This window comes from Pseudophryne corroboree, chromosome 2 (genome assembly GCF_028390025.1).
Source record: "Pseudophryne corroboree isolate aPseCor3 chromosome 2, aPseCor3.hap2, whole genome shotgun sequence".
Lineage (NCBI taxonomy): Eukaryota > Metazoa > Chordata > Amphibia > Anura > Myobatrachidae > Pseudophryne > Pseudophryne corroboree.
In genome coordinates, this window is record NC_086445.1 from 341,262,510 (window position 1) to 341,274,923 (window position 12,414).

At 49.8% G+C, this 12,414-nt stretch overlaps 1 protein-coding gene across 1 annotated transcript in view; it reads left to right on the top strand.

Annotated features, from left to right (window-relative positions):
• Nucleotides 1–12,414, top strand: part of CLDN10 (claudin 10) — a 46,577-nt gene extending 34,163 nt beyond the window's left edge. The window contains exon 5 of the mRNA XM_063950750.1: nucleotides 12,288–12,414. Within this exon, the coding sequence (XP_063806820.1) occupies nucleotides 12,288–12,414 (127 nt within the window). The remainder of the gene's footprint in view (nucleotides 1–12,287) is intronic.

Sequence of the window (12,414 nt, forward strand, 5' to 3'; positions counted from 1 at the left end):
AGAAGGTGAGGCAGTTGCAGCCACCAGAGGAGTGAAATCCTGGCCTTTGGTGACAGACGTATTCTCTGGTGCATGTGTAGATGGGATCCCGACCACTTGTCCAGGAGATCCAGTTGGAAGGACCAAGCGTGAAACCTCCCATACTGCAGGGCCTCATAAGAGGCCACCATTTTTCCCAGAAGGCGAATGCACTGATGAACAGACACCCGGGTTGGCTTCAGGACATCCCGAACCAATGTTTGTATCACCAACGCTTTTTCCTCTTTACTTCCATATCAAGGATCATCCCAAGAAAGGACAGCCTCCTGGTTGGTTCCAAATGTGATTTTGGAAGATTCAGGATCCAACCATGGCCCTCATTCCGAGTTGTTCGCTCGCAAGCTGCTTTTAGCAGCATTGCACACGCTAAGCCGCCGCCTACTGGGAGTGAATCTTAGCTTAGCAGAATTGCGAACGAAAGATTCTCAAAATTGCGAATAGAAATTTCTTAGCAGTTTCTGAGTAGCTCGACACTTACTCAGCTACTGTGATCAGTTCAGTCAGTTTCGTTCCTGGTTTGACGTCACAAACACACCCAGCGTTCGCCCAGACACTCCCCCGTTTCTCCAGCCACTCCCGCGTTTTTCCCAGAAACTGCGTTTTTTCATACACACCCATAAAACGGTTAGTTTCCGCCCAGAAACACCCACTTCCTGTCAATCACACTCCGATCACCAGAACGAAGAAAAAACCTTGTAATGCCGTGAGTAAAATTCCTAACTGCATAGCAAATTTACTTGGTGCAGTCGCAGTGCGAACATTGCGCATGCGCAATAAGCGGAAAATCGCTGCGATGCGAAGAAATTTACCGAGCGAACAACTCGGAAGGACCACCCATGTTCCCTGAGAAGCTGGGTCGTGAGAGCTATGGACCGTAACCGCTTTTCCTTGGACGATGCTTTTATCAACAGATTGTCCAGACACGGAATTATGTTCACCCCCTGTCTGCTGCGGAGAATCATAGTTTCCGCCATCACCTTGGTGAATACCCTCAGTGCTGTGGAGAGGCCGAATGGCAGGGCCTGAAACTGAAAATGACAGTCAAACAGTGCGAATTGAAGATAAGCCTGATGCGGCAGCCAAATCGGGATGTGGAGGTACAGTACGCATCATTGATATCCAGGGATACCAGGAATTCCCCCTCCTCCAGACCTGATATCACTGCCCTTAGAGACTCCCTCAGAAAGGGGTTTAGTGATTTTAAGTTCAGAATGGGCCTGACCGAACCATCTGGTTTCGGTACCACGAAAAGGTTTGAATAGTAACCTTTGTTTTGCATATGAGGTGGTACTGGCACAATGACTTGTGCCTCCACCAACTTCTGGACGGCTTTTTGCAGGACAGTCCAGTCCGCCAGCAGACCGAAAGGGCTGTGATGAAGCTGAAGAAAAGGGTTTCTTCAGAGCAGTTGTAGCTGAGGGAAGAAAAGGTGACTTACCAGCCGTAGCTGTGGAGATCTACGCAGCTAACGCTTCCTCAAAGAGAGCCTGACCTGTGTAGGGTAGGGTCACCACACTTCTCGTGGATTCCGTGTCGGCAGACCACTAGCGCAACCACAGTCCTCGACGAGCTGATACAGACATGGAAGAAATTCCCGCAGCCATGGAACCCAGGTCTTTCATGGATTCTACCAGAAATCCTGCCGAATCCTGAATGTTACGTAAAAACAATTCAACATCACATTTCTCCATAGTATCCAAGTCTTCAAGTAATGTGCCTGACCACTTTACTATAGCCTTGTCAATCCAAGCACTGGCAATAGTGGGACGTAGTATTGCCCCAGAAGCAGTGTACATGGATTTGAGCGTATTATCAATTTTACGATCAGCCAGCTCTTTCAAGGCGGTAGATCCTGGAACCGGTAAAACCACCTTTTTTGAGAGTCTGGATACGCGTAAACAGTAGGCAGGTTTTTACATTTTTTCCTATCCTCTACCGGGAAAGGAAATGGCACCAGAACCTTTTTAGGTATCTGGAATTTTTTTATCCGGGTTATCCCAAGCCTTTTCAAAAATAGCATTTAATTCCTTTGACGCAGGGAAGGTTAGCGAGGCTTTCTTATTTTCAGTGAAGTAAGCCTCCTCGTCCTGCTCGGGTGTTGTATCAGCAATATTCAACACATCTCTAATAGCCTCTATCATCAACTGCACCCCTTTAGCAAGCAATGCTGTCCCCCGCTACACATCCCCGTCACCGTCTGCAGTGTCAGAATCGGTATCCATATCATCCTGCATGATCTGCGCAAGAGCACGTTTAAGTGAATATACAGCGGGGAGCCCTGAGGTACCAGAACTGGGCCAGACTGCCACAGAGTTCTGTAAAGTCTGAGTTGCAGATTCATTTTGTGCAACCCTATTTGAAATCTGAGAAATTATAGATTTGATAGAGGATAACTACTCAGGCTCCCTTGCTGGTATCTGTGCTAAACCAGTGCAATCCTGATTACATGGAATGGGATCATCCTGAGAGGACATATCCTCTGCAGCATATGACACAGAGTCCCTGGACATTGCTTAATGGAGACCACAGACACACACACAGGGGAGGACAGACAGAGTTTCACCCCCAAGAATGGCAAGAGAGACACAGAGATTGGAGCCAACCCACACACAGCGCTTTTAATGTAAAGGGAGACCCCTACTAGCGCTGACTGTGCACCTTAATAGGTTACACAGTCTTAATGCAGCCTCCCCCCCCCTTCTACAACCCTCTGGTACAGTGAGATAGGTGGACTGGCTGTGGAGGGACTTACTCTTCCTGGACAGTGCTGTGCAGGCAGGAAAATGGCGCTGAAACGCTGCTGGGTCCGCTCTGAGAAGCTCCGCCCCCAAAATTGCGCCGTCTTCCCGCTCTTCACAAGGGTTATACTGGCCTGAGGTAAAATGCTGGCTGAGATCCACGGACCCCGACAGGCTTGCTGACCAGTGCAGGGTTCAGGCACTGGCTCAGGGTGCCCCTCACAGCGCCGCACTAAGTACCGCTGAGCCTCCGGAGCGCAGTTAGTACTGCGCTCCTACCCTGTTGCCGCCATCTTCACACTGGCCCCCCGCTTGTTAGGTCGCCACTGATCTTCAGCTCTGTAAGGGGGTGGTGGCATGCTGCTGGGGTGTGCCATCCCCTGTGGCGGGGAACGATCTATTCCCTCAGGAGCTCAGTGTCCTGTCAGCGGAGATAGTGGTTCAGACCCCGCAGGGCGGACACTACTCCCTCCCTTAGTCCCACGAATCAGGGAGGCTGTTGCCAGCAGCCTCCCTGTAAAATAACAAACTCTAAAAAAAAAAAAACTTTACTAGAGAAACTCTGGAGAGCTCCCCTAGCTGTGACCGGCTCCTCTGTGCACATTTTCTAAACTGAGTCTGATAGGAGGGGCATAGAGGGAGGAGTCAACCCATACTATTAAACTCTTAAAGTGCCAATGGCTCCTGGTGGACCCGTCTATACCCCATGGTACTGTGGACCCCTGCATCCTCTAGGACGTATGAGAAAAGGTAGATTCCTCGTCAGTAACACAGGATTCAGTGTCAGACAGGACAGTATGCTCCCCCTCCTCTTCAGATGAGACATCAGAGAGTTTTGTAGACTGTGAGGAGGAAGCAGCCTGCTTAGAGGTACCAGGGACACATGTGTGACCTGAGGGAGTTTTTGTCTAACCAGAGACTGATTAAGTTGTTGCAGTTGGTTAGACCGATTTTCCGCCCAAGGTGGATTTACCATAGATACCATTTGTGGGTGTAGTGCCACAGACGTCCCACCAGAGTACCCAGCATTGCAGTGAATGCTTCCCATGGTGGCACCTGACTAAGGGGGTCATTCCGACCCGATCGCTAGCTGCAGTTTGTCGCAGCGCAGCGATCGGGTCGGAAGTGCGCAGCGCATGGCAGTTGTCATGCCTAGCGATTGTCTCTGAGACAGAGCGTGGGCGGACCGTTGGGGGGGTTATGCCGCAGCGGCTGCATGACGTCTCACGCAGACGGTGCGGCCAGCTGCAGCGACACACAACTCCCGGCCAGCCGCAGGAGCTGCGCTGGCCGGGAGTTACTCCACAAATACAAGAGCATCGCCGCTGTGCAATGCTTTTGTATTTGTGCGGGGGGGGGGGGGGCGGCACTGACATGCGGGGCTGACTAGCCCTGTGCTGGGCGTCCCCCCACGTCAGGGATGATGATCGTAGCTGTGCTAAATTTAGCACAGCTACGATCAACTCGGAATGACCCCCTAGGTGCAGGAGCTGAGGACTGACTGGGAGGTGTATGACAAGCAGTGCAGAGACCATCATGTAAACCCGCGGAGCACACTCTGCAAGTTGCAGGGGCTTCCGCCGGTTTGCTGCCCTTTTTGTTAGACATTGCACAATGTAAACAATTGGACTCACACAGTACGATTAAATAGTCAGACAAATACAATAACCTGTGGAATAAAGAGGCAGGGTATAATGTGACTGTAACATAGAAGTAATATACTTATACAGGGATATAGATAAACTCTGTGCACAACTATATTGCTTGACCCAAACGCACCTAGCCCAGGGTATAGAATATAGTGATAGTTATAGCTGGGAAACACTGAAAGTGAAACCACACAGCAGAATAGGCACACCGTCACATGCAATGCAAAAATTATATCACAATAATGCTGCACTGGACTTATATATATATCACAGCACGGTCCCAAGACCGGAGGATATAGCAGAATATTCGTACAATATACTCTGCAATGTACACCTTTTCTCAACTAATGCTGTCTCTAAGACAGGTAGGATGCTCAAGTGAATGTAAAGACACAGCGCTGTACACAGGCGGCTTTACATGGGAGACCTTGCCCAGCAATCCCGGAGACCTGCTGCTGCTCTGCTGTAAGATGGCACCCAGAGTCTCTGTAAGGGAGTGAAGGAGAGTGAGGCAGCTCCAGGGCGGGAAATCTGTAGGAGATGGCACCCTGAGCTGGGGGAAGAGCTATAAATCAAGCACTACCTCCCCTATGCTAGTCTTCCACCCCAGGTACAATGGAGCCTTATCAAACAGGCGTTAGTACACCTGACCTGTGCTCCGATTGCCCTGGTGGTCTAGTGGGGTTCCTGCCCAGAGACAGTGTCCACGCCAGTGCCACGGTCCGTCTCCCCAGAACGCAGACGGATCGAGATTTAATGGTGGGTCCCAGGAACCAAGCCAGCGGGAGTGTGCGTCGCTGCTTGGGAGGTGATGGAGCTGCAGCACTGAATGTCACACCGACTTAAGGCCTGTATTCCTGGGCAGATGTGGCCAGAGATGTGTGCTGAGCGTGGGGGGGGGGGGTGTGCGCTCATTTCACCCAGCACGTGAAATAAGCGACCTGCTAGATTGAGCCTGCAGGCCAATCTAGCACCAGCGATCACTGTGGAGTGTACACACGGACAGATCATGCTTAAAATCTGGTCAGATTGCTTGGATTATCGCTCTGTGAGTACCTCCCCCCCCCCCCCCACACCCCCTGTTAAAAGTGCTGCCAGCCCAGTATAAAAGTCAAATTTCTCGCAAAGATGAAAAGCTTTCAGGGCTGCTCAGTGACCCCAATTCAAAACTGAGCTCACAGTGGCTGGAGGCGGGGTTATAGAGGAAGTCCCTATGCATCCTGGGTCAGCTAAAGCTTTACCTGTTGGTGCCTCTGGATCCAGATCCACTCTACACCCCGATGTTTCCCTGCGGAAACCAATGTACCCTGCTGCAGAAAGAGGCCATATCATGAGGCTACGATTGGTCTGTTTAAATCACAGCCCCTCCCACTACATGGATTCGGTGGGGAAATGGCAGCAGAACCATTTACGTACAAACATAATTACTCAGTTAGAATTTCTCCCCACTAATCTACAGAAAAAAGGAAAATCATTCCATATAGTATGAACTGATAGTCCTTCCTGTTTGATGAAAAAATAAGATTTTACTCACCGGTAAATCTATTTCTCGTAGTCCGTAGTGGATGCTGGGAACTCCGTAAGGACCATGGGGAATAGCGGCTCCGCAGGAGACTGGGCACAACTAAAGAAAGCTTTAGGACTACCTGGTGTGCACTGGCTCCTCCCACTATGACCCTCCTCCAGACCTCAGTTAGGATACTGTGCCCGGAAGAGCTGACACAATAGGAAAAGGATTTTGAATCCCGGGTAAGACTCATACCAGCCACACCAATCACACCGTATAACTCGTGATATTATACCCAGTTAACAGTATGAAATATAACTGAGCCTCACTACAGATGGCTCATAACAATAACCCTTTAGTTAGGCAATAACTATATACAAGTATTGCAGACAATCCGCACTTGGGATGGGCGCCCAGCATCCACTACGGACTACGAGAAATAGATTTACCGGTGAGTAAAATCTTATTTTCTCTGACGTCCTAGTGGATGCTGGGAACTCCGTAAGGACCATGGGGATTATACCAAAGCTCCCAAATGGGCGGGAGAGTGCGGATGACTCTGCAGCACCGAATGAGCAAACTCAAGGTCCTCCTCAGCCAGGGTATCAAACTTGTAGACTCCTGCAAAAGTGTTTGAACCCGACCAAGTAGCAGCTCGGCAAAGTTGTAAAGCCGAGACCCGTCGGGCAGCCGCCCAAGAAGAGCCCACCTTCCTCGTGGAATGGGCTTTTACTGATTTAGGATGCGGCAGTCCAGCCGCAGAATGTGCAAGCTGAAACGTGCTACAGATCCAGCGAGCAATAGTCTGCTTAGAAGCAGGAGCACCCAACTTGTCGGGTGCATACAGGATAATTAGCGAGTCAGTTTTCCTGACTTCAGCCGTCCTGGAAACATATATTCTCAGGGCCCTGACTACGTCCATTAACTTGGAGTCCTCCAAGTCCCAAGTAGCCGCCGGCTCCACAATAGGTTGGTTCACCTGAAAAGCTGATACCACCTTAGGAAGGAATTGGGAATGAGTCCTCAATTCCCCCCTATCCATATGAAAATTCAGATAAGGGCTTTTGCATGACAAAGCCGCCAATTCTGATACACGCCTGGCCGACGCCAAGGCCAACAGCATGACCACTTTCCACGTGAGGTATTTTAGCTCTATGGATGTAAGTGGCTCAAACCAATGCGACTTCAGGGAATCCAACACCACGTTGAGATCCCACGGTGCCACTGGAGGCACAAACGGGGCTGAATATGCAGCACTCCCTTAACAAAAGTCTGAACTTCAGGCAGTGAAGCCAGTTCTTTTTTGGAAGAAAATGTACAGAGCCGAGATCTGGACCTTAATGGAAACCAATTTTAGGCCCATAGTCACTCCTAACTGTAGGAAGTGCAGAAATCGACCCAGTTGAAAATCCTCCGTTGGGGCTTCCCTGGCCTCCCACCAAGCAACATATTTTCGCCATATGTGGTGATAATGTTTTTCAGTCACATCTTTCCTAGCCTTAATCAGCGTAGGTATGACTTTCACCGGAATGCCTGTTTTCCTTCAGGATCCGGTGTTCAACCGCCATGCCGTCAAACGCAGCCGCGCAAGTCTTGGAACAGACAGGGCCCCTGCTGCAGCAGGTCCTGTCTGAGCGGCAGAGGCCATGGGTCCTCTGAGATCACTTCATGAAGTTCTGGGTACCAAGCTCTTCTTGGCCCATCCGGAACCACGAGTATTAGTTCTTACTCCTCTCCTTCTTATTATTCTCAGTACCTTGGGTATGAGAGGCATAGGAAGGAACACATACACGACTGGTACACCCACGGTGTTACCAGAACGTCCACAGCTATCGCCTGAGGGTCCTTTGACATAGTGCAATATCTTTTTAGCTTTTGTTGAGGCGGGACGCCATCATGTCCACCTGTGGCCTTTCCCAAAGGTGTACAATCATTTGGAAGACTTCTGGATGAAGTCCCCACTCTCCCGGGTGGAGGTCGTGTCCACACCGGGAATGAACACTGCTGACAGTGCTAACACATGATTTTCCGCCCATCGGAAAATCCTTGTGGCTTCTGCCATCGCCATCCTGCTTCTTGTGCCGCCCTGTTGGTTTACATGGGCGACCGCCGTGATGTTGTCTGACTGGATCAGCACCGGCTGGTGTTGAAGCAGGGGTCTTGCCTGACTTAGGGCATTGTGAATGGCCCTTAGTTCCAGAATATTTATGTGTAGGAAAGTCTCCTGACTCGATCATAATCCTTGGAAGTTTCTTCCCTGTGTGACTGCCCCCCAGCCTCGAAGGCTGGCATCCGTGGTCACCAGGACCCAGTCCTGTATGCCGAATCTGCGGCCCTCAAGAAGATGAGCACTCTGCAGCCACCACAACAGCGACACCCTGGCCCTTGGAGACAGGGTTATCAACCGATGCATCTGAAGATGCGACCCGGACCACTTGTCCAACAGATCCCACTGGAAGATCCTTGCATGGAACCTGCCAAATGGAATTTCTTCGTAAGAAGCTACCATCTTTCCCAGGACTCGCGTGCATTGATGCACCGACACCTGTATCTGTTTTAGGAGGTCTCTGACTAAAGATGACAACTCCTTGGCCTTCTCCTCCAGGAGAAACACTTTTCCCTGTTCTGTGTCCAGAACCATACCCAGGAACAGTAGACGCGTCGTAGGAACCAGCTGCGACTTTGGAATATTCAGAATCCAGCCGTGCTGTTGTAGCACTTCCTGAGATAGTGCTACTTCGACCAACAACTGCTCCCTGGACCTCGCCTTTATAAGGAGATCGTCCAAGTACGGAATAATTATAACTCCCTGTTCAAAGGAGTATCATCATTTCGGCCATTACCTTGGTAAATACCCTCGGTGCCGGGAGCAGACCACGGCAATGTCTGGAATAGGTAATGACAGTCCTGTACCACAATTTTAAGGTACTCCTGGTGAGGAGGGTAAATGGGGACATGCAGGTAAGCATCCTTGATGTCCAGTGATACCATGTAATCCCCTTCGTCCAGGCTTGCAATAACCGCCCTAAGCGATTCCATTTTGAACTTGAACCTTCGTATATAAGTATTCAAGGATTTCAATTTTAGAATGGGTCACACCAAACCGTCTGGTGTCGGTACCACAACATTGTGGAATAGTAACCCCGGCCTTGTTGAAGGAGGGGTACCTTGATAATCACCCGCTGGAATTACAGCTTGTAAAATTTGCCGCCAGTACTACCTCCCTTTCTCTGAGGGCAGCAGGCAAGGCCGATTTGAGGTAACGGCGAGGGGGAGTCGCCTCGAACTCCAGCTTGTATCCCTGTGATACTACTTGTAGAACCCAGGGGTCCACCTGTGAGCGAGCCCGCTGGTCGCTGAAGTTCCCAAGACGCGCCCCCACCGCACCTGGCTCCACCTGTAGAGCCCCAGCATCATGCGGTGGACTCAGAGGAAGCGGGGGAAGATTTTTGATCCTGGGAACTGGCTGTCTGGTGCAGCTTTTCCCTCTTCCCTTGTCTCTGTGCAGAAAGGAAGCGCCTTTGACCCGCTTGCTTTTCTGAAGCCGAAAGGACTGTACCTGATAATACGGTGCTTTCTTAGGGTGTGAGGAAACCTGAGGTAAAAAATTTTCTTCCCAGCTGTTGCTGTGGATATGAGGTCCCAGAGACCATCCCCAACAATTCCTCACCCTTATAAGGCAGAATCTCCATGTGCCTTTTAAAATCAGCATCACCTGTCCACTGCCGGGTCTCTAATACCCTCCTGGCCGAATGGACATTGCGTTAATTCTGGATGCCAGCCGGTAAATATCCCCCTGTGCATCCCTATATATATATAAGACGACGTCTTTAATATGCTCTATGGTTAGCCAAATATTATCCCTGTCGAGGTAACAATCTGACAGGGTAACAGACCACGCTGCAGCAGCACTATCCATTCTGAGGCAATTTCAGGTCTCAGTATAGTACCTGAGTGTGTAAATACAGACTTCAGGAAAGCCTCCTGCTTTTTATCAGCAGGCTCCTTCAAAGTGGCCGTATCCTAAGACGGCAGTGCCACCCTTTTTTTACAAACGTGTGAGCGCCTTATCCACCCTAGGGGATATCTCCCCACGTGACCTATCCTCTGGCGGGAAAGGGTACGCCATCAGTAACTTTTTAGAAATTACCAGTTTTTTATCGGGGGAACCCACGCTTCTTCACACACTTCCTTCACTCATCTGATGGGGGAACAAAACACTGGCTGCTTTTTCTCCCCAAACCTAAACCCCTTTTTTAATGGTACTTGGGTTAATGTCAGAAATGTGTAACACATTTTTCATTGCCGAGATCATGCTACGGATGTTCCTAGTGGATTGTGTATATGTCTCAACCTCGTCGACACTGGAGTCAGACTCCGTGTCGACATCTGTGTCTGCCATCTGAGGTAGCGGGCGTTTTTGAGCCCCTGATGACCTTTGAGACGCCTGGGCAGGCGCGGGCTGAGAAGCCGGCTGTCCCACAGCTGTTACGTCATCCAGCCTTTTATGTAAGGAGTTGACACTGTCGGTTAATACCTTCCACCTATCCATCCACTCTGGTGTCGGCCCCCCAGGGGGCGACATCACATTTATCGGCATCTGCTCCGCCTCCACATAACCTTCCTCCTCAAACATGTCGACACAGCCGTACCGACACACCGCACACACACAGGGAATGCTCTGACTGAGGACAGGACCCCACAAAGTCCTTTGGGGAGACAGAGAGAGAGTATGCCAGCACACACCAGAGCTATATATAATGCAGGGATTAACACTATAACTGAGTGATTTTTTCCCAATAGCTGCTTGTATACACAATATTGCGCCTAAATTTAGTGCCCCCCCTCTCTTTTTAACCCTTTGAGCCTGAAAACTACAGGGGAGAGCCTGGGGAGCTGTCTTCCAGCTGCACTGTGAAGAAAAAATGGCGCCAGTGTGCTGAGGGAGATAGCCCCGCCCCTTTTTCGGTGGACTTCTCCCGCTTTTTTATGGATCTCTGCAGGGGTATTTTACACATATATAGCCTATATGACTATATATTGTGTAGATTTGCCAGCCAAGGTGTTTAATATTGCTGCTCAGGGCGCCCCCCCCAGCGCCCTGCACCCATCAGTGACCGGAGTGTGAGGTGTGCATGAGGAGCAATGGCGCACAGCTGCAGTGCTGTGCGCTACCTTGTTGAAGACCGAAGTCTTCTGCCGCCGATTTTCAGGACCATCTTCATGCTTCTGGCTCTGTAAGGGGGACGGCGCGGCTCCGGGACCAAACGATCGAGGTCAGATCCTGTGTTCGATCCCTCTGGAGCTAATGGTGTCCAGTAGCCTAAGAAGCCCAAACTATCTCCAGTCAGGTAGGTTCGCTTCTTCTCCCCTTAGTCCTTCGTAGCAGTGAGTCTGTTGCCAGCAGATCTCACTGAAAATAAAAAACCTAAAATATACTTTCTTTTCTAGGAGCTCAGGAGAGCCCCTAGTGTGCATCCAGCTCAGCCGGGCACAAGATTCTAACTAAGGTCTGGAGGAGGGTCATAGTGGGAGGAGCCAGTGCACACCAGGTAGTCCTAAAGCTTTCTTTAGTTGTGCCCAGTCTCCTGCGGAGCCGCTATTCCCCATGGTCCTTACGGAGTTCCCAGCATCCACTAGGACGTCAGAGAAATACATTTAGGAAACAAAAAGGACAAGAAACAGCATTAACGACTGATGTATTTTGTGATGAGCTGACAATAAGCATCAGTTGTACCAGGGCCATCTTTACAGCATTGTAGGTCTTGGAAAAAGCAAATCCCAATCCCATACACACTCATTCGCGAGAACCAATAAAAAAAAAATAAAAAAATCATAACATGCCCCTCCTGCAGTCTCTCCGCATACTTCCATAAAGTAAATGGCTGGCTGTCAGCACTCTGATTGGTGGATAGCTCCAGCCATCCACCAATCAGCATGCTGTTAGCCATTCACTGTCTGGATACAGGCTGAAAGTCAGGTAGAGAATGCTGCCTCACCGCTCTGACTGGGTAACCATCATCCAACCCCGCTCGAATGCCCCTAGAATTGTGGGACACTGGGTAGCTGCCCAGTGAACCTATATGTTAAGATGGCCCGGAGCTATACCAGGGGTAGACAACGTGTGGCACTCCAGCTGCTGTGGAACTACACTTCCCAGCATGGCTAGACACAGTTTTAACAGGGCATGCTGGGAGGTGTAGTTCCACATTAGCTGGAGTGCCAAATGTAGTCTTGCAATGTACTATACAGTATTAATAGAATCTGAACAACATATTTACTTTTCATTTTAAGCATAAATCAAAGAAATGTTTTACCTCAGGAATAACAGCTTGACATTATCTTTCTTTCTAGACCATCTTATCCCTATAATGCTGCAGCACCATACAATATGAGTTCACGGACTAAATCCAAAGTGGCGACCAAACTCATGAGCCTTCAAGGATCCTCTCAGGGATATAATAAAAACTCTTATGTTTAA